The sequence below is a fragment of the Leiobunum rupestre genome, chromosome 10 (assembly GCF_980474605.1).
Source record: "Leiobunum rupestre chromosome 10, qqLeiRupe1.1.hap1, whole genome shotgun sequence".
Taxonomy (NCBI): Eukaryota; Metazoa; Arthropoda; class Arachnida; order Opiliones; family Sclerosomatidae; genus Leiobunum; species Leiobunum rupestre.
In genome coordinates, this window is record NC_143393.1 from 27,593,945 (window position 1) to 27,617,981 (window position 24,037).

At 36.1% G+C, this 24,037-nt stretch overlaps 1 protein-coding gene across 1 annotated transcript in view; it reads left to right on the forward strand.

The window, feature by feature from the left end:
* LOC149925308 (ras-like GTP-binding protein rhoA) overlaps window positions 1-7,239 on the forward strand; it is a 77,888-nt gene extending 70,649 nt beyond the window's left edge. Inside the window, exons 3-6 of the mRNA XM_090159644.1 lie at window positions 3,378-3,465; window positions 3,535-3,644; window positions 5,600-5,734; window positions 6,462-7,239. Coding sequence (XP_090015770.1) covers window positions 3,378-3,465; window positions 3,535-3,644; window positions 5,600-5,734; window positions 6,462-6,695 — 567 coding nt within the window. The 3' untranslated portion in view covers window positions 6,696-7,239. The remainder of the gene's footprint in view (window positions 1-3,377; window positions 3,466-3,534; window positions 3,645-5,599; window positions 5,735-6,461) is intronic.
* Window positions 7,240-24,037: the final 16,798 nt, after the last annotated feature.

Genomic DNA, 24,037 nt, shown 5'->3' on the forward strand with positions numbered 1-24,037 from the left:
CTCGAAACGACAAAAAAAACCGCTCCGAAAGACAAAAACCAAAACGAGAAAAAGCGATCGAAATGACAAAAAACGCTCGAAACGACAAAAAAAACCGCTCCGAAAGACAAAAACCAAAACGAGAAAAAGCGATCGAAATGACAAAAAACGCTCGAAACGACAACAAAAAAAACCGCTCCGAAAGACAAAAACCAAAACGAGAAAAAGCGATCGAAATGACAAAAAACGCTCGAAACGACAAAAAAAACCGCTCCGAAAGACAAAAACCAAAACGAGAAAAAGCGATCGAAATGACAAAAAACGCTCGAAGCGACCAAACCCGCTCGAAACAGCAACAAAAAACGCTCTAAAAGACAAAAACCAAAACGAGAAAAAGCGCTCGAAATGAAAGGATCGCGGCCATCACTGCTCAAAGAGAGACTTCAACATCTCCATCTGGCGGGAAAGAGACTAGTCAAGTAGGCACTATGGGGCGAGCCAACCTGGCTGCCTTAGGCCTGATTGAGAGCTAGGTTTCCTTTAAAACAGAGCCGCGCCGTGAGAGCCGGGGACTTTATACTCCGAAAGATGAAGAGAAAATAGATAATCTGAAAATGACTTCCTCGCGGGAAAGAAAACGAAATAGGAGATGGCTTCTTTTCTATTCGGAAGCTAAAAACATTTTTTATGCCCTCCTGGTTTTTATATTTTTCTAAAAAAAGCTTAACTTTAATCTGTAATCTCGGGGTATTCTTAAGAGCCGACAAGACAGTACGATGTTGCCGCTCTCAAGTTTACGCGTGACACAGACGAGATGAAGGGATGATGAAAGGTTGCGTTCGGATCCGTCGTATCAAAACAATGGCCGTCTTTTGGGTTGATAAGCGCGGTTACGAAGTGTTATTTAAATTATGTGGTATAAAACGGGAAAAGTGGTAAATTAGGGTAAATAATATATTTCCATGAATTATTTACAGTATTTAAATCTTAAAGTTACGAATATGGAGGTTAAACCTTTTAGACTTGGAACAGACTTGTAGAGTAATTAAAATAAAGATTAACGGCCTAGGTTTTCTTCTGCCTGTCCCCCTTTAAATTAGGCCAACATGTTCAGCGGTTGGCCTACCACCAGGGTATTTGTGCTCCACTAAGTTAATTTAAAGGGGGACAGGCAGAAAAAAACCTAGGCCTTTAAGATCTTCAATACAACATAAAGCAATATTTACCAATATTTAACATATTTACCAGCATACCGCGCAAAATTCTAAAGAAATTGAGTTTTGGAACACTGTTAAAAGAGCTTACTGAATAATTTTAATGAAAAGCGTGGTTTTTCAGCCGGAAATAAGTATTTTTGAAAAAGAAAAAACCCCGCCAATTGCTATAATTTAGGTTTAAATATAATCTTTCTTGTACTTCCCCCCTAAATTTGCATTGGATTCTACCTGTGGGTGGAGATCACGCCGAATTTTTTTGTAAAGTAAAAATAAATAAAAACTTCTATAAGATTATTAACTTAAAGGCCGACTACATAAATCTTCGGTTTACTCTGTCTTTCACTGGAAGTAGGCTGACTGCATGACACACGTGTATTGCAGTAAGCCTACTTCCAGTGAAAGACAGAGTAAACCGAAGATTTATGTAGTCGGCCTTTAAATTTAATAAATTAATTATATATAGATATATTAAGTCTTTAAAAAATTAATATATATATATATATATATATATATATATATATATATATATATATATATATATATATATATATATTGTCTTTAAAAAATTAAAACATATTTGTTTTATATAAAATTATGATACTAAATTATATAAAACTTTGAAATTTTAATTAAAATAAAAAATCCATAAAAAGCAGATTTAAATAAAAAAAAATCGATTCATTTGATTTTATAATTCTTTTTAAATCAAAAAATTTAAAACCCGGATTATTTAAGCTAATGCGCGAGGCACCACCCAAAGACTATGAAAGGTTTCACTTTCATAGTCTTTGCACCACCTTACGCCTAAGTCATCGAGTGACTTCTAAAGTCATTAATTAAGATGGCAGGGTTGCAATACGTAGGAGGGTGGTGGCAAGCCCTTCATACCACCTAACTAGACAGTTGTAAGCTGATTAAAAAAAGTACTTATTTATTCGTCAATATGATCCGAACGTCGACTTTGTAGATAAGTGGATTTAAAGTAATAAGCTTCAGTTTATAACAAAACGTGGGGAAAATGTCAGAGGCTTATGTCAACGTTTCGGTGACACGTAATTCGAACAGCGCTCGGCCAAGAGTGGGATGTCATCCTGAGAGTCCCCGAAAGGTTCCCGAGCAGGAATGGGGAGATCCCGAGGTCATCCGCGCAGGCAGCCTCCCATTAGGGCGCGTTAATTGTTTCGCAGTTAATGAGTGAAAGTTAGCCGGCGTCCCGGACTTAATCCTCTTTGGGGCCAAATCTGACGTCGCCTTGTTTTGTTTTTCGGCGCATCAAAATCTTTCCTCTAAAAACAGTCGTTTGCGGCCTTGTCTAACAAAATCCTCATCGCGAAAAGTTCACTTTGCAAACACGTTCGATCGGAGGATTAGGAAATTTAAAGAGACAAGCGTGAATGATGTAAATATTAGTTCATTAGGAAATTTTATTAATGGTAAATTTTAATTCTAAATTTTGATTAATTAAAAAAATTTAGTTCATTATAAATTTTGATTCATTTTTAAATTGCGATTCATTTTTAAATTGCGATTCATTTTTAAATTGCGATTCATTTTTAAATTGCGATTCATTTTTAAATTGCGATTCATTTTTAAATTGCGATTCATTTTTAAATTGCGATTCATTTTTAAATTGCGATTCATTTTTAAATTGCGATTCATTTTTAAATTGCGATTCATTTTTAAATTGCGATTCATTTTTAAATTGCGATTCATTTTTAAATTGCGATTCATTTTTAAATTGCGATTCATTTTTAAATTGCGATTCATTTTTAAATTGCGATTCATTTTTAAATTGCGATTCATTTTTAAATTGCGATTCATTTTTAAATTGCGATTCATTTTTAAATTGCGATTCATTTTTAAATTGCGATTCATTTTTAAATTGCGATTCATTTTTAAATTGCGATTCATTTTTAACTATGCGATTCATTTTTAACTATGCGATTCATTTTTAACTATGCGATTCATTTTTACTATGCGATTCATTTTTAAATTGAGATTCATTTTTAACTATGCGATTCATTTTTAACTATGCGATTCATTTTTAACTATGCGATTCATTTTTAACTATGCGATTCATTTTTAAATTGAGATTCATTTTTAACTATGCGATTCATTTTTAAATTGAGATTCATTTTTAATTTCTAAATTTTAATTTCGTAACTTTTTTCAATTTGTCAGCCGTACACACCGACTGGCTTCGAGAAATACCCGGTAACCTACGAAATGGCCGACATCAGAATTCACTTTCATCTTTGGGACACGTCGGGTAAGTAGCTACGCAGTCACTATCAGCCTACCCGTCACTGACGCCACCTGTCCATAAATGGTTTCGCAGGAGCTCAAGCCTACGACACAGTTCGGCCTTTAGCCTACCAAGACGCCAAGGTCTTTCTCTTGTGCTTCCAAATCGGAGATCCGGACTCCTTAGATGACACCGTCAATAAGGTAACTACTCACGGAGCGTGTTTAGGAATTTGTAAAATAAGAATCGCCACTGCGTGGTAAGTTCTCCCAATTTCGTGAAAATTAAACGAAATTCTATATATTAAAGCAAATGTCGGCTCTATCATTGCCACCTGTATTATGAAAGGGAAACTAGATTTTTCCGCGGTTTTTTCCACCTATTGTTTTCCTGTTAAAAACCGTGTGGAAAATCGTATTCCATGGTTTTTTCCACCTCTAGTGGCAAAATTCAATAAAAAATAAATAATAAAAGCAGTATATTCTTCTATTCTATTCACTCTTATTCTGGCCTTTTTTTCATCTCTCCTATTTGCAATGGCCAAATTAGTCTCTTAATGGATATATCAATGATTAATTTAGCACGATAAGAGTTTTTTCTATTTTTTCTGGTTTCTACCAGTTTTTCCCACATGTCCCGACAAAAACTTGTTTTTGCCAACCCTGTCAGAGAGCAACTGTAGGGTATTTTATTTAGACAACTTATACTCTATTTAGTGGACTATAACCTAAATTATATATCCCATGAATCCGTGAGAAAATTTTGTTTAAAATTGCTGTTATTTATGTTATTGACCAATATACAAACGATCCAATCAACGCGAGGGGTACCTATAATTACCCGCCTTTTGGGTCAAAGTGTAGCTTAACTAACTTGTTTTAATTAGACGATAGCGACATCTGTTGAAAAAAGAGCTACTTCACGTCGAGCCGACACTTGCTTTAAAGAACGACTGGCTTCGAAATGAATAGAGCGAAGCCATGAGAGGTTCTTTTTAACGCTTTCATTTATACCAGATGGCGCCAATTTAAACCTTTTGGCGGGAAAGCAACAAATACTTAAATGGTTTATTACAAAAACAAATAACTATTTTTGAGTGATGTTTCATGTAGAAACTATTAATAAAAACATTTGGATGGTTCATGGACCAATAATCTAAGGGGACTCAATGTTCCCGATATTTAGGCGCGGCCTAAATCGGAAGGCTTACCGAGGTACATCAGCCGCTTTGAAGACCCTTATCAATTCTGTTCAACCATCACTACGAGAATCTTAGTCGGGACCTAGGGTACCTGCGAGAGTGTTAGATTAGGCTTAGCTCATGAAATTTTTTAAGTTTAGAAATGAAATGGATTCCAGTGAATTGGATAAAAAAAACCTTAGCCATACGCGGCTTACTGGTTATTTTGACTTAACACAATGTTTAATTACCATCACTTAAACTTTTAAAGAACCAATTTCAAAAATAAGAGGTCTATAACTTACTAAGCCTAATCATTTAACCGACAACAACAACGCCATTTTGTCAAAATTGAACGTGAACGCTCCAGCTTCTCAAGGAAACTACGCCGGAAATCGACTTCAGCGACGCCAAGTTTGTTCACAATGAACTAAAATTAACCGTGATTTTCCTATTCCCAGTATAGAGTAGTATCGCTCTGTAGCTTTGGGCTATGGCCGCCATTTTGAGGGCAGTTTAGCATCTATAGGAAAAAGCATGGGTGAAGTCGACAAACGTCACATCGATATTACTCTATTCACGCGTGCTTTTTAAAGCCTGAACAGTGAGTCCCCTTAGATTCTTGGTCCATGGCCGATTTTTAGATAATTAAAATTTTCGAAGTTTCTGACTGCTGGCGCCATCTTGTAAGGTTTCGGGTATTTAATAAATTGCACTTTAATGACGTTACCCTCGTTAAAGGATTTTATCTCTTTAATAAGTTAAATTCAGGTAACATTTGTCATATAAAACATAAAACAATAATTTTCGCGGTTTTTAGCTAATTTAAAATTTAGACGTTTCGGCGCCATCTGGTAAGGCTGCGGGTATTTAAAAATTTACCTCTAATGGTGTTACCAACGTGAAAAAATCTTATACCGTTCTCAAATTATTATATTTGGATGTACGATAAAAAACTTTATATGAAAATAATTATAGTGGCACCCCGAAATCCGGCAACAGTGCACCAACGTTCCCATCATCCTTTGCGGCTGCCAGAGTGACCTTCGATCCGATACGGACACGATATGTGATTTGGCCAAATTCAAAAAGTCGCCCGTAACGTCCGAACAAGTAAGTTCAAAAGTTCATTATAATTAAAATTGGTTGATTTTGCCCCATATAATTAACACTTGTTGTTTTAATTTTATACATTAACTAATACAGACGATAAATTCCAATCAACTTTTAATGGGTGGGTACTTCTCTCGTAGAGATATAAACCTCTGATAATATATAGATGCTTACAGTGGCGTAACTAAGATCTCTGCAACCCCTCCCCCCACGAAACTATTTTGGGGGATGCCCTTATGTTCAAAAATTGTTTTCGATATATTTAAATAGTAAATTAGTGGTTTATTACCTTAATTAGCCTTTCCAGGGAAAATATAGACACGTTGTGACCAACGAGAGAAGTTCATTAACTGCTGGATTTTCGACAGCTAAGCAGATGTTTTTCATTCATAATATACACAGTTTCTGATTAACAGACGAGTATCTAGCAAATCTGATTTATACAGGGTGTTTCAAAAGGTTATGCAAAAATTGGAAGGAGTTGTAGGGGTGATTTGAGAAGTATGCCTGTTTTTTCCCGGGCGCCAGAGAGCTTGAAAGTGTGGCCTACTAGCCCCTGGAAGTAGGCTGCAACAAGCGCAAAACCAATTTTTGCACAACCTTTTGGAACACCCTGTAAAAAGAACTATAACGGGTTTGTCTTCAAAACTCAATCTTATTTTTTACCAGAAATATATAAATAAATAAAGGGAAGTGTGTAAGCGTATATTTGGTAACCCCGCTTTAGGCCTTGGCAGTGTCTCGGAGAATAGGAGCTCTGACGTACGTGGAGACCAGCGCCAAAGGGGGGGCGCGGACGGTGCGGGACGCCTTCGAGGTGGCGGCGTTGGCGGCGTTCGGGAAGCTGAACAAGAACCACGTGATGGCTTCCATGCAGAGACACAGGTCGTTCCTCAAACTCAGGTGCCGAAGCAAAATGGACCTCAAAGACGCCAAAACACGAAACTGCGCCATTATGTGATGACATCTGGTGGTCGAATAATGAAATCATTTAAAAAAAAAACTAATGAAACCACAACCACCCTTCCTATTAGTTCCTTTATATACCTTTAGACATTTTCGAAAATAAATCACACGCAATGTTCAACGCATTATATACGTCAGTCGTACTTGTAAATACGCGTATATTATATAGTTTTATATTACGATAAAAATAATGTGCGAAAAATAAAAGTGAAAAACTTTTACTGAACTAAAGAAATAAGAATGATATTAAAATAAAAAGAGTGTTTAAGAGAAAAATTTAAATATCCTTTTTGTAGATTTTACTAGAGGCGCGACAAATATTGTGGTTTTTTAAAACGAAAGTAATTGGAAGTTTGAAGATATTTTTGTGGGTTGTTACCGATGGTTAAATGATAATTACAAAAATAATGACGCGATTGTTTCGCGGTTTGTGTAGTTTATATATAAATTAACGATTATTATTCAATAAAAATTGGAATGTTTTTCGTTGCGAAGGGAAACGTTTGTTAGTGGTCTTAACCGAACTTGTTTATAGTGTTTATGATGTTATATATTACTATTGACGTCGCCAATATTCCAAGTTAAATATATAATTATGTTCATTAAAATTTAAATCTAAATAGTTCAAAATTAGACATTTAATTTTATTATAATATTCCAATTTAAATATTTAATTTTATTATAATATTCCAATTTAAATATTTAATTTTAGTATAATATTCCAATTTAAATATTTAATTTTAGTATAATATTCCAAATTAAATATTTAATTTTAGTATAATATTCCAATTTAAATATTTAATTTTAGTAAAATCATTTCAAAATTAAAAATATTCTATTCCGTATTTTCTCGACTTTGGTCTAATTTTAACCTACAAACGCCTGTAAAAGTGTTCTAGTGGCCATACACCGTTGTTCGTGGGAGAAGCCATTACGAGGGTTCGTAAAAGGAGTAAAATTAGCGACCGCAAGTATTTTGATTAACAAATTAACGCGGAATACTGGCGACGGAATAAAAGTAAAATAAAAGCGATTGTCAAAGGTTGTTCATTGGCTGAAATGTGAAAAGCCCTATAGCGAATTTGTATTCCTTATTTTGTATGAGTGGAAAAATTCTAATTTGAGTTGATGCGGACATATCTTGAAAGAAAGCGAGCTAAAGAATGGAATTAAAGTATAAAACTAGAAAAGAAAATGGCCTAAAAATTTAAACGATTGGAAAACCTAAATTCTTTCCGTTGGTGTTTCTAGAATGACTTTTGCATACCGTTGGCGCAGGCAAAGATTTAACTCGGGGGGGGGGGGGTGAAACGGGAGATTTTCGATCCTGTAAAAGCAAACGTACGTAAGAAAACTGCTATTCCGTAACTCGAACGTTGTCGCCTTTGGTTGTTAAGAGTTTCGCGGTTAAAAAATGAGAAAGCTGAAATCTACGTTAAGACCTAGACGTTTTCGTTGCTAACGTCGACCTCTTTAACCTCTCTAATAAACTAAAGGGACCGTTTAAGTTATGGAATCGCTACGACCGTTTCCATTAAAGGGTATCTTTCATTTTATTTTTTTGGCCGCACCGCAAGATGGCGCGAGGGACGGCGGGCTATATTTGAATTTATTGTTTCTATTAAAAGCGGCGGGCGGAAAATTCTTGATCCCAGCGGCCTCTTAACGACCTTTTTCGTTTGCATTTCGCTCCCAATTCTCTCTTTATATTTATACTGTTATTATTATTTTATACGGAACGCGAACTGGTTTTATTGTGGAAGTTTCGGGAGAGATTTTTTGTCCCCCCCCCTCCCTGGCGCCATCTACCGACGTTGGCGAAAACTATTAGGTCCAGAGCCTCTGTTTCGGACCATTTGGTAAGGGTGGTCGTAAAATGAGAAAACCAGGGTTAAAAAAGACGAATGAAGTCCTTTAGGCCATTTCTCGCTAAGCTCCAATGATCATAATAATGAGAGTAAAAGAAAATGTTAATATTAAAGATAGTTACAAATCGCTCTTTTGTTACGGAGCAACGAAATTAAACCTTCTTTTCAAGGCGGTATAATCCTAGCGGTGAAGGTCAAGAATCCGTCGAAAATTACCACAGTCTAGAACGTAGTTGTAGATACCAGTTTTCCATCCTACCGGGAGGTTATATCAGTGGCGTCGCTAGGGTGTTTTAGGCGGCGCTTGAGCCACCTGTAAAATTTCTGAAGCGCCACCTAAAATTTCTGAAAAGCGCCTCCTAAAATTCAGAATTTTTACAATTTACTTGGCGAAATGTTTCTTCGAACTTAAAAATGGGATGGCCCTGACCAGCGCTTACGGCTTAAGCGCCACCAGTTTGGAAATCCTGGTGACGCCACTGGTGTATATACGCAGATGCAGGTTAAGAAAGGCAAAATATCTAGTACATTTGGTGGAAGGATACTAGCACGACTTTCCGGTAAATCAGCTGCGGGAATTTCGAATTTGGCCTATTTACGGTTTAATTTCTAAATATACCAGCGCGCGTTGTATAAATTTGGAAAATACCGCCTATAGCCTTATATTTCAAAATGATAATTAATGAATTAACATAGATAAGATTTAAAAAACAGTTGTAATCATTTATTTTTAGTATTACCAGTGAGGCATACCTACAAAAATTCGATTTGGCGAGTCCAGGGTAAGTATAGAACGGGTAATACCGAGATTACCCAGTTGACGTATATAAAACGCGATTTGATGATGGTTTAGGAGCGTAATACTAAAACTACGCTATAATTAAGCTTAAATATAATAATCTACATTACATTTTTATTGATCACTTTGAAATTTACGAAATAGACATTTATAATATGGATTAATATAACTCGCGTAGGAACTTTGTGGGAATTCAACAGAAAATAGGCGAAATTCGAAATTCCCGCCGCCAATTTACCGGAAATTAGTGCTAGTATATCTCCGCCAAATGTACTAGATATTTTGCCTTTCTTAAGCTGTAACCATGGATAGTAGACTGTCCATGCTGCAACTGAGTTTAGAACATTTTTGTACTACGTTCTAGACCGTAGCGCCACCAGTTAGTATTGACGGAAGCTGAACTTTCCCTGCTAGGGTTATAATCCTTTTATATTGTATCGTAAGTAACATAATAATATAATAAATGACACTTAAGCCGCGTTCACACTGGACACTTTGGAGACGTTTTCTCCAAAGTGTCTAGTGTGAACGCGGCTTTATATCGCTAAAACGCTAAGGACTGACAACGGTTCCAGATTTGATAAAACTGCCAGGTAACGATGCCCGGGAAATCAAGCCTTTTTTTCAGATAAGTCAAGGCTTATTGAAAATGGTATTTTAACAGTAAAATTAAATGATTGAAAATATAATGAATTGGTTGGTCGTTATTTTCGAATTTACTCGCAATCAATATTAATCTATGTTTATAACCTGCACTGCAAAAGGCCCTCTTAAAGGCCGACTACATAAATGTTCGGTTTACTCTGTCTTTCACTGGAAGTCGGCTGACTGCATGGCACACGTGTATTGCAGTCAGCCGACGTCCAGTGAAATAGAGTAAACCGAAGATTTATATAGTCGGCCTTTAAGGGAAATTTAAAGCAAGTGGCGACTGTATCGAAAAAAGTAAAAAATATTTACAAAAAGGCTTCTAAAAGCGCTTTCAGGTGGCAGCACCTACCCGGGACTTAAAAGAAAGGCCAGTTGTCTGCCATCTATTGGCCTCCCGAAACCACGTGTTTAATAATCACGTGACTCCGAAAAGCCAATCAACGCGAGAAGCCCCAATTTGCCACACCCTTTATACTAGATTTTAATGCTTACTCAACTTGTTTTAATTATTTATTTTAATCTCTTACTGTAAGGCGTTTCAAACAGTTTCTACCTCTCCGAGGGGACTTTGTACCCTAGAAGGGGTTATACAACCACCGTGTCTGTCTGTCTGTGGGTGGGTCTGTCTGTCAGGCCTGCGTTCGCATTTTCGGGGCAAAGGGTAATCACTGCGTACCCAGTTTCTTAGAATCAGGGAAAAGGTTTTTCCAAAAGCGCCCTCTTTTTGTCATTGGGTGTAGTATAATTTTATAATCGGCTGGGATTCGAACCCGAGCCCTCTTGCACGACAGATAAGCGTTCTACCGCAGAACCATGGATTCAATTACGCCAACTTGTTTAATTACAACTTGTTTTGATTTATACGCTAACGACATCTGGCGCGGTTGAATTCAACTAGACTGTAGCCGCCACTTGCTTTAAAATAACACGCTGTAATTTTGTCAACACAGTGAGTAAGATGTGAAGAATTTTTAGTTAAGAAGTTACAGATTACGCAATATCCCCGAGGACAAAGTATCTTTCAAATATATCGTTCAGTGTCGTACTTATGTGTATTACGTTACTTATGATTATATTTATGGATTTGTTGGAAGAACGGAATAGCTTCTGCTAGCTCCAATAATTTACTATCGCTTAAATCGTTAAATTGTATCTGGAGCTTTACGTCAAGTTTAAAAAATGTTAGATCGAAAGTGCACTTTTTATAGGCTGTTTTATTTCAACTCTATAATTACTTTTTTTAAATTAAAGAGACGTTATTGGTCGATTATAAAAGTAAAGGGTGTGGCTTATAACTTAACAGGAAGTGACGTCAACGTGCGGGTGAAAATGAAAATATTATAAACGTTTTCGTTATGTTTTCTGGATTTGAACCACGTGACCATCCCCAAAGTGTACTTATTAAAAAATGACAAAAAATCACTTAAAACATTGTTAGATAACTGTTCTACTAAAAAAAATGTCAATTTTTAATTAAATTATTAAAAAAAAAACTTTTTTAAAAATACTGTAATAAAAAAGAAACTCGAAATATTGTAATAAGTATTTAAAACTTCCCACCAACAAAAACAAACGCTATTATTATATAGATAATGTAAAAAAATAATAAAGAAATATGTTAAATTAACAGAAATTTCTTTGTTCGCGTTATAATAAAAATTAAAAAAAAAACAAAGTTTATAAATAAAAAAATGACTTAACAAAAAGTTCGGCGAATAAAAATGTTATTTAAAAAAATTGTGACTTTTCTTGTAAGGATTTACAGGCATACGTCTATAATTTAGCCTATAAATTTAAAGGGGCAATGAGTTTTATTTTTCTTGGCTCAATTTATGCAAATGCAATGTTTCCGGCCTAAAAATATAAAGTAGCTGCCCCACTCCGGGAAAACATCAAGAACGAAGAGCCGCCAAAAGGCTGAAGAAAGACCAAATATAATCCGGCGCTCAAGTCGCCATCTACATTCGTGAAACCGAACATTTGGTGGAAAAATCTAGGTAATAATATTTTAATTTAATTCTTTATATTAATGCCGTTCTTTATTTTTAATTCCATATTAATTTCTTTCTTTATTTTAATTTCATATTAATTTATTTCTTTATTTTTAATTCCATTTTAATTTCTTTCTGTATTTTAATTCAGTATTAATTTCATTCTTTATTTTAATCTAATATTAATTATTTTGTTTTATTTTCATCCAATGTTAATTCCATCTTTATTTTCATCCAATGTTAATTCCATCTTTATTTTAATCCAATGTTAATTCCATCTTAATTTTAATCTAATATTAATGTCATTCTTAATTTTTAATTTTTTAATATAATTTAAATTTCATCCTTAATTTCTTTCTTTATTTTAATCTAATATTAATTTATTTTTTTATTTTAATCTAATATTAATTTATTTTTTTATTTTAATTCAATGTGAATTCCATCCTTACTTTAATCTAATATTAATATCATTCTTATAATTAATAATTTTTTAATATAATTTTATATTCATTTCATCCTGAATTTTAATTTCATATTCATTTCATCCTGAATTTTAATTTCATATTCATTTCATCCTGAATTTTAATTTCATATTCATTTCATCCTGAATTTTAATTTCATATTCATTTCATCCTGAATTTTAATTTCATATTCATTTCATCCTGAATTTTAATTTCATATTCATTTCATCCTGAATTTTAATTTCATATTCATTTCATCCTGAATTTTAATTTCATATTCATTTCATCCTGAATTTTAATTTCATATTCATTTCATCCTGAATTTTAATTTCATATTCATTTCATCCTGAATTTTAATTTCATATTCATTTCATCCTGAATTTTAATTTCATATTCATTTCATCCTGAATTTTAATTTCATATTCATTTCATCCTGAATTTTAATTTCATATTCATTTCATCCTGAATTCTAATTTCATATTCATTTCATCCTGAATTCTAATTTCATATTCATTTCATCCTGAATTTTAATTTCATATTAATAATAAAATTACTTTTGGCAAGTTTAGCCTCCATATTCCCAGAAGCCCCTCTATACCCTGGCAGTCATTTTGCAAATATCCAAGGTCCACTCTACCTTTGTTACTAGTGTCAAACCAAAACGAAATTTATCAAATTTGTCCTTCCATCAGAGTATAATTCGGGCGCCATCTATGATGCGCCGGACTAGAAAAATCCTTTCAGCGTATTGGATTTGACTGGCAGCGCTGAAACTAAAACTAAAACGGAGAGGGGGGACACACGAACCTAACGTCCAATTTTATTTTCTTCTCTTCTACCACTTTTATAAATATGACGAGATATTGCGAATAAAAAAGATTTGATAAAAAAATGGAAGCGCTTATGCACATTTTATATTAAGGGAAGACGTCACTCGCAACTCCTTATTAAAAGAATACGCGAAGGGATTTAAAGATCGACCGCTCGCCGTTACGAAGTCGAGGTAAACGCGTAAGTCCGTCTGCGTTAAGAATTAAGATTTTGTAGCGAGGCTACACTGTCAGTTTTTGAGACGCCGGGATAAAGGCACCCCAACAAAAAAGTGATAAAAGACTCAATAAAGATGCCCACTTTACAAACCTCCCAAAATATCATCATCTAAACTAGGCGTTTCAAACATATTTAGATCATTTGTAGAAAAGCAGGATTGGCAAACGTTCTTTATGCGTCGAGTTTGACATTTCTTCCCCAGTTTGCTAAAGGGGTTTTTCTCCGAGGACTTCGGTTTCACTTCATAGAGGTCTTCAAGCAATAGTTGGTCACAATTCATCGAACTATAGGGAAAGCGATTTCCCTAATATTTCCCATGGATATTTCCATGATTGTTCCAGGTGCAAGGGATAACCTATGATCATATGATCATGATTCACATTTAAACGAAATTGGTTTCATATATATGAGATAAGTAATAAACTCAACTCTTTAATAAGAAAACTTATTGATATAAATTTTTACTTTTTAAGGCAAAATTTCTGAACCCTCATAAATTTCCCTAATTTCTACGAAACCAAATCGGAATTTCCCTGATATTCCCTAATTTTTACAAAAAATGCGAGCTTCCATGATATTTCTGTGATTTTTACAAAAAATGCGAGCTTCCCTGATATTTCCCTGATTTTTACTAAAAAATGCGAGCCTACCTAATATTTCCATGATTTTTACAAAAAATACGAGCTTCCCTGATATTTCCATGATTTTTACTAAAAAATGCGAGCCTGCCTAATATTTCCGTGATTTTTACAAAAAATGCGAGCTTCCCTGATATTTCCCTGATTTTTACAAAAAAATGCGAGCTTTCCTGATATTTCCCTGATTTTTACAAAACAAAATGCAAGCTTTCCTGATATTTCCCTGATTTTTACAAAATTGAGAACTTTCCTGATATATCCTTGATTTTTAAAAAAATGGGAACTTCCCTGATATTTCCCTGATTTTTCTGTCTACAGTATATTTCCCTAATATTTCCAGGTTTTCCAGGTATGTATGAACCCTGTTGGCTTGTCAAAATGATTTAATGTCTGTTGAAATGCAGGTTATGAAAATAGTTTACATATAATAAATAAATCTTATTTTATTCATTAAAGTTTATTATTATTGTTATTATTAGTATATCCAGATGCACACTTTTGGAGGTAAGGTAGGTTTTTATATAATCTCTATCAAGAACGTATTTAGGCTACTGAGAAAGTATTACCTAGGCCAGAATTGAAAATCATTTTTTAAATAGAAATATTAACGACATCTGACGGGGATTTGATTTAAAATATTTGTTCTCAACACTACTAAGATTGTAAATATTTTGATTATCTCTCGCTTCTTCCCAAACGACTTCGCTTATCAATTACAATGACTGGCTCTTCAACTTTCAATCTGGACAATTTCGTTGCCATTGTTCAATGTAGATTTCAAGTATTTTTCATACTACAAAAGGGAAAAACTGACTGAGATAGGAACCGGGTACGTTCTCATTAACCTAAATACGTTCTTGACTCAATCAAAGAACCACTTTTCGAGGAATAAATCCACGAGAAAAGCGCGGAAATTATCAAATTAACTCGTTCGAAAAACGCGCTAAACAAACGCTCCGAAACCGATTCCGACGTCGGAATAGAGCGCTTACCAAAAGCGGCCGTCTCAAAACGACGCAAACCGCACCCTCCACCGCGGCTTCCTTCGCTTCGGCCTCGAGACACTCTTTAGCTATAGATTTATCCGCGGGTGATACTTCATCAAGCTAAAAGCCACTTCATCTTAATACCTCTTTAGGTCGAGAACGGAGACTACACCCCCCGGCCTTCATTCCACCGCGCTGCCTTCTATTATCGCCAAAACGTCAACAGAGTATTCTCCGCCGTTCCACTTCCGGGATGGAAAAATGGAACGAAAAAATGCAGTTCGTAGCTTTACCAGCACGCGCGGGCTGCGTCAGTCCAATTGCCGAAATAATATTTCCACCAGGAGGGGTTGCTCGCCTGACTAAAATTTCGCCAGCCACGAAAGCTAAAAGGTAGGGGGGGGGGGCACGAAAACAGGGGGGGGGGGGGGCGGAACACGAAATGGAGGAATAGAGCACGTTGTTATGTTTGTTCACAACGGCAGAAAATCGGACAAGCAGACACGGATCCGTTTCCATGACAACCGCATCCTCCTCCGAGGATGAGAAGGGGGGACGGCAAACGCGTATCTCCCCCCCTTCTGCTCGCTCAGAGATGAAAGCTACGCGGATGAATTATATTCCACCGAGTTGAAATGGGGGCCGTAAAGAAGCTGGGAGGGATTGTGTATGGCGTAAGCGACCCTGCTGACGATTCTGGTAAATGTAGAGTCTCTCTACATTTAAACCACGCGAGAAATTGACGTAACAGATAAACTAGGCGAAAATAACCGTAGATTAAATTTTAAGATTGATAAAATTAAATGATGAGATGCCAAATAAATATGGATAGGAGGGGTGTGCTAATAGTTCAATTTTTAAACTGATTGGAATATAATTCAAATAGTAATCGGTTATTCGATTTCCTAAATAAGTTATTCGAAAATTCGATTTTTCAAAACGATCATCCGAATTAACAAATATTCGGTATAAATGTCGAAAAGTCGGATTCTAAACGATTATTCTTTCGAATATTCGCTTTAAACGGTGAAAAGTTGAATTCTAAACGATTATTCGTTCGAATTGGGTTTAAACGGTGAAAAGTAAGATTCTAAACGATTATTTTGTCGAATATTCGGTTTAAACGGTGAACAGTTGAATTCTAAACGATTATTCTTTCGGATATTTGGTTTAAACGGTGAAAAGTAAGATTCTAAACGATTATTCTTTCGAATATTCAGTTTAAACGGTGAAAATGTCGGATTCTAAACGATTATTCGATCGAATATTCGGTTTAAATCGTTAAAAGTCGAATTCTAAACGATTATTCGATCGAATATTCGGTTTACCCTATTTTTTAGAATAACCGTTTCAAAATTCGGTAAGTCGTTTTTTTTAAATTGAGCAGTTGACATTCAATTCGATTAATCAATTAAGAAACCCCGAATAATATTCGAAAATTCGGTCCGGAATCAATTTACGTTCGTCCAAATATCGACTTTAACGAAATTTCCAAACGTAAGACGTACGCAGGTTGGTGAACTCCTCAAAATAAGCTTAGATGAAGTTCCGGGAAATATACGAAACCTTGTCGAAGTAGAAATCCGATTGGAAATAATCAAAACGTTCCAAGAAGAATCAGATCATTCGAGATTAAACCAACCGATATCGGAGGACCAAAGCTAAATGGAAAAGGAACGATTTTGCGGAAGAGAAGAGTTTGGAATTCTCCCCCCGAGGCGAAGTCACGTTCGCTTTTGTTGAACCTCTCGGAAAACTTTGGAGAACTGGGGCTATTGTGGTTCCCCAGATATTACGACCGGGATAAAAAAGGGGTTTTAACCCCAGCCCTTTATGGAGCCTCTATCGTCTTCTATGGCAACGCCAATGGCTTTTATTTCTCTGTATTGGTTATGGCCAATGCCACCATGCCTACCACTCATTGTCTTTTTTATTACGGTCGTCGTAAATAGTTGGCACTGGGTGAGGATACGTGGGAAGGAGGTAAAGTTAGCGTGGTTGCCTCAGGGGTTCGATTGTCAGACGTCCGTAGCGTTGCAAACCAAAAGGACCCGAAATCGACCAGTTTAGTCTCATACGAAATTTACCAACATCGTTTCGCCAGTTTCTAGCTTTTAAATTTAAAGTTTAACATTTATCCCGTATTTCGAAGCGCCACCAAGCGGAAATTTCGCGATTTTGAGTGCCAAGTTTTGTTTTTAAAAACCCTCAAGTAAACAATAGAATTTATTCCGCTTTGTTTCGATAAAATATCGCTCAGGTTCATTTTGAAAATATCGAACATCATCTCGAATAAGTAATTTGAAAATACTCGTCGATTATCGAGTACCAAAAAATTGCATAGTACGGTACTACTACTCTAACAAGGAGAGTACCCGAGGTGTTTATTGCCGATTTTGTTCAAAGTCGACCTATATGAGATATGAAATTTCCCAAAAGGAGACGTTGCGCTACCCATTCAATTTGCCATGGCAAACGAAAATGTTAAATTTTTCAAACTGTACAATAGTGGATTTTATTTTTAAACTTAGTTCATACTTATTTTAAATTTAGTTTCCTAATTACTTGAATAAAACCAACTCCTAATCAAGTATTCGATAACACGACTCGTTTAAAATATTACTCGAGGATTTTTCTGAATTACTGATTACTCGACTCGACTTCAATATTACTCGACTCGAATACTCGATGGAAAAAAATTCGTACTCGATACCCGATTCGATTGCCTAATATCGAAGCGTTGAATAAATTAAATTTTGAATTTACCGAATACGCTTATAATTATGGCATTCCATTCAACGATAACATATTTAAATTTAAATATTTTAACTTGATGATAAATTCGCGTATGATCAATAGCGCGATATTTAAAAACTAATGCTCTATGGAAGGAATACGAATTTATTCTTAAAGATAATTGATGCTATTGCATGTGATAGAGACCTCCAGTGGCGGAATTTGGAATCACCGAGTGAGAGGTACAGTCGTGTTAAAAAAATTATTTTCCCATAGCGTTACGCGATTTTCGAGGCGTCTTAAAATGGTTCTTAACCTAATTAAATATAGTTCATAAATAATAAATATTAGCGAAACGGCTTCAGAAAGGCTCGAAACATAATCTATTAGCGTTTTGAGATACACTGGAACTTTATTTTCTAAGTAAAAAAGGGGGAAAATATGACATAGTTTTTTAAGCCTCGGCGAGTTGGCGAATATATTTTTCGCGTTCTGCATCAGCTGGTAGCTTACAGCTGTGATTAAAAGCATCAATTGAAATTTTTTAAATAAAAATTAAATAAATATTTTAGTCACTTCAGGTTGGCTTAATATTGGAATTGCTTTAGAGCCATTGAATTCGATTCACGATTTTTATACCAATCTCTTTGTAAAACTACTGATTTAAATTAAAAATTTTAATTAAATCCGTGGACATCTAGTCAGGGTCTTAGCTAGGCAGGGGCGCCAAAATATAATTTTAATATTATTCTATAATATCGGGGCCGCCAAATTTTAACTCATTTAAAGAGATATTTTACCGCTCAAATTAGCTTAAAATGAAACCCCGCTCAAAAATGAGAGGAGCGTGCCCATCACGGTTGAAATCATGATTTAACTGAGCCAATCCGTTGTCGTAAAAACAAACCCGGAAATAAATGTTTTTCTAGACGGCCTCGCATTTCTCCAACAACGTCTTAGAAAAAGTAACACTCCAGACACTTGAAAATGAAAAACGCTCAAAACAAACAAACGAAAAATCAAGGGAGCTTTCAAAGAGGAAAGATTTGTAGGAGGCTTCTTGGAGCCAAAAACGGTACCGAAAAAAACGCCACCAAAAAACGAAGATGTACGTGCTGAAAGTAGCCAAGTGCGAAGCAACGTCTGGCTTCGGTCAACCCTGACTCAGACCAAATTCGAGAAAAATAAGATCAAGCCAGCCAAATACATAGATCGATTATCGCTCGCTTCTTCCAAAACGTCTTCGCTTATCGATTACAATGACTAGCTCTTCAACTTTCAATCTGGACCGTTTCGTCGCCATTGTTCAATGTAGATTTCAAGTATTTGAAATGTATTCTACACCAAAAGTATTTGTAGTACAGAGTTGCGTTGAAACTGGGCTCATTTTTTCATATTTACCAAGATGACCATGTGAACATAGCGGGAATACTTGCGAACAGTTTTATAATTTATGTTCGGTTAGGAAATGGCTGGAAAAGGGAATTGGAATTTCCTCTGGTCACCATATTTTAAATGGAACGGGAATGAGGTAATTTACGTCGAATGGAAATTTCGAGAATGAGAAAATTTACGTTGAATGGAACGGGTATGAGAACATTTACGTCGAATGGAATTTAATGAGAATGGAAATTTCGGGAATGAGAAAATTTACGTTGAATGGAACGGGTATGAGAAAATTTACGTCAAATGGAACGGGAATGAGGAAATTTACGTCGAATGGAATGGGAATTGGAACGGGAATGAGAAAATTTACGTTGAATGGAACGGGTATGAGAAAATTTACGTCAAATGGAACGGGTATGAGAAAATTTACGTCAAATGGAACGGGAATTGGAACGGGAATGAGGAAATTTACGTCAAATGGAACGGGAATGAGAAAATTTACGTTGAATGGAACGGGTATGAGAAAATTTACGTCAAATGGAACGGGAATGAGGAAATTTACGTCGAATGGAATGGGAATTGGAACGGGAATGAGAAAATTTACGTTGAATGGAACGGGTATGATAAAATTTACGTTGAATGGAACGGGTATGAGAACATTTACGTCGAATGGAATTTAATGAGAATGGAAATTTCGGGAATGAGAAAATTTACGTTGAATGGAACGGGTATGAGAAAATTTACGTCAAATGGAACGGGAATGAGGAAATTTACGTTGAATGGAACGGGTATGAGAAAATTTACGTCAAATGGAACGGGAATTGGAACGGGAATGAGGAAATTTACGTCGAATGGAATGGGAATTGGAACGGGAATGAGAAAATTTACGTTGAATGGAACGGGTATGAGAAAATTTACGTCAATTGGAACGGGAATGAGGAAATTTACGTCAAATGGAACGGGAATGAGAAAATTTACGTTGAATGGAACGGGTATGAGAAAATTTACGTCAAATGGAACGGGAATGAGGAAATTTACGTCGAATGGAATGGGAATGTAAATTTCGGGAATGACCGGGAATGAGAAACGTCCAATGGAATGAGAATGGAAATTTCGGGAATGAGAAAATTTACGTTGAATGGAACGGGTATGAGAACATTTACGTCGAATGGAATGGAATGAGAATGGAAATTTCGGGAATGAGAAAATTTACGTTGAATGGAACGGGTATGAGAACATTTACGTCGAATGGAATGGAATGAGAATGGAAATTTCGAGAATGAGAAAATTTACGTTGAATGGAACGGGTATGAGAACATTTACGTCGAATGGAATGGAATGAGAATGGAAATTTCGAGAATGAGAAAATTTACGTTGAATGGAACGGGTATGAGAACATTTACGTCGAATGGAATTTAATGAGAATGAGAAAATTTACGTTGAATGGAACGGGTATGAGAACATTTACGTCGAATGGAATTTAATGAGAATGAGAAAATTTACGTTGAATGGAACGGGTATGAGAACATTTACGTCGAATGGAATGGAATGAGAATGGAAATTTCGGGAATGAGAAAATTTACGTTGAATGGAACGGGTATGAGAAAATTTACGTCGAATGGAAAGGGCGGGAATGATAATAATTACGTAGAATGAAATGGCAATTGAAAGACAATTATTTGAATGGAGATGGATATTGTTCAAACGGGAATGGGCGGGAAAGCCAACGTCTGTGTTTCAAATGCCTCTCTCTCTCTAACTATTATTGTAATAGTTATCGTGTCTCTTTTACCACGAAAAAAAACATACTATGATGTTCTCCAAAGAATTCAAAACAAAATCACGTATTTTTAAAACCTCTATAAAAATAAATCATCCAAGCCGTTATCGAAGCAGGACCCGCAACGATGATATTTCAGAGTTACAGCCAGAAGAAAAGGTGACACGACGTTCGGGTTTCAAAATTGTTTTCTTCACAGACACACACCTTTCTTTCCTCCGTAAGACAAGCCCCTGGTGGGTGTCTTCGAGAGACACGTCGCTCTTCTAAATGGCTTCCCCGGGGACTCCTAAACTATCAAAATAAGAAGGAAAAAGTTGGTTCCGGAGTACAGCGTGGCTCGCGACCAGCAAAATAAAGCCTTTTTCGTTGATTTCTTTCGATTCGATATACCTCTTAGCTCACGCCTATTTTTCGAAAGGTACTATAATTCGTCACGTGTAGTCGGCGTAGTAAGTGACGTAGATTTGGGCTTTGCAAACGTGGACAACCTTGGTGTACAAATTTTCAATTTGAAATACCGAATGTCAAATCGTTATTTAGAATAAATACAGGGTGTTTCAAAAGGTTATACGAAAATGTTAAAGAGTTGTAGGGGGTAAGTTGAGAAGTATGCCTGTGTTTTCCCCATTTTCTTACGATGAGTTAAAAGAGCGCCAGAAAGCTTCAAAGTGTGGCCTACTAGCCCCTGGAAGTAGGCTGCAACGAGCGCAAAACCAAGCAGCAGGAATTTTAAATAATGTTTAAGTTTACTTTTTGACGCTGGTTACCTCGATTTGCTTACAAAGTCCTTTTTTACTAATCACACGAACCCAAACCTTAATGTTCGCGTTTCCCCGCTGCTTGGGTTGGCGCTTGTTGCGGCCTACTTCCAGGGGCTAGTAGGCCACACTTTGAAGCTCTCTAGCACTCTTTTAACTCATCGTAGGAAAATGAAAAAAAAAACAGGCAAACTTCTCAACTCACCCCTACAACTCCTGAACATTTTTGCATAACTTTTCGAAACACCCTGTATAACGGTTTAATATTAATATTAATATACGAGGTATCGTGATTTGCGTCTACAATAGTTATTGGTTTCTCGACAACAAGAAAAAAATCGGTCTTTGCGCATGCGCTTACATCTTTTGAAATATGGAGAACCCGGATTGGTTGATCTTAATAAAAAAAATAATTATTATTACAGCGCTCAGAGTTGGTTAGGGTGGGTTTTGACCTTTGGGATTCAAATTTGAATTACCCGACCATCAAATGTTTTTATACTATAATAATATTTAGTCTTTAGAATGATAATTTTCCTTAAATAATCTTATCAAAATATAAGGAAACGATGCAAAAATTATATTAAAATGCAAGCAGTGTTGGGCATTTTCATGAAAGAGCCGCTCAGCTCACTCATCGCTCGCACTCGCTAGCCTTATTTACGCTCACGCTCACGCATTTTTGAGCGGTAAAATCGGAGCTCCTCTCTTTTAGCTCATTTTTGAGCGGTAATATTTGTGCTGGTGGAGTGTCCAGGGTGTTAGCTTGCCTAGGGGCGTATCCACGTGCCCCCGAAATGTATGTTTATATGAACAACTTTCTTATTTTTTATACAATTGTGTGCCCACTCCGAACCAAAATCATAAATTTCTAGGAATCCTGGCTACGCCACTGAGCTTACCTGATGGCAAGTAGGCCCTAGGCTCAGGCTGTGGGCTTCGGGGGCCCTAATGAAGAATATGAAGTGGGCCACCCCCTTAAACATTAGGAACATGTCCCACAGTGACACAGTCCCACTGCCGGTGACTGGTGGGCCCTTTAGCCTCTAGGCATTAGCCAACCTATATTTTTAGCGCATTTTAAGTTCGTAGAAGTTAGAACTGTTTTGTTATAGCTTTCAATGGCGAACCAAAGGGGGCGTAGCGATAGTTTTCGGTGCAACGAACAATAGTCCTGAACGGACCACCTTGTTTACCTTTTTCAATCGGTGTACTCTTTTGGAAAAGTCGTTTTATCTTTCTCGATTGGGGACCTGGCAAAAAAGTTATCCCTCCCTGGCGCCCGTTGTCTCTTCGCAGACACGAATCGAATATCATTTCAAACCTTTGCCTTAGATTATCATTTTCCATCACTGTTTCGTTTAATTACAAACGGTTAATCACAGCTCACAGATTCGAGAAGAATTACGTTCCACTGCATCAACGTGATGTGGACAGAAATCGACAGCAGTTTGTACAAAATGAACTAGAATTTGCCCCTTCAATTTTTTAGTACATGTAATAATGGGCCAAGAATCTAAGGGGACTCACTGTTCAGGCTTTAAAAAGCACGCGTGAAAAGATTAATTTCGCGTGACGTATGTCGACGTCACCGATGCTTTTTCCTATAGATGAAAAACTGCCCTCAAAATGGCGGCCGTAGCGCAAAGCTACAGAGCTATAGTACTCTATACTGGGAATAGGAAAATCACGGCTAATTTTAGTTCATTTGGCGTCGCTGAAGTCGATTTCCGACGTAGTTTCGTTGAGAAGCTGGAGTGTTTACATTCAATTTTGACCAAATGGTGCCGTTGTTGTCGGTTAAATGATTAGGCTTAGTAAGTTTTAGACCTTTTATTTTTTAATTTAGTTCTTTATAAGTTTAAGTAATGGTAATTAACCATTGTGTTAAGTAAAAATAACCAGTAAGCCGTTTATGGCTGAGGTTTTTTAATCAAATTCACTGGAATCCATTTCATTTCTAAACTTAAAAAATTTAATGAACTAAGCCTAACCCAGCACTCTCTCCTAAGATTCTCGTAGTGATATTTGAACAGAATTCTTGAGTCGATTCAAAGCGGCTGATGTACCTCAGTAAGCTTTCAGATTTAGGCCACGCCTACCGTGTCAAAATATCGGGAAAAGTGAGTCCCCTTAGATTCTTGGTCCATGCTGGAACCATAGAAATCTCATAGGTAACTAGAATGCTGCCGCCTACGGCCGAGCTTGACGCCAGTTCGCCTTGAACCTT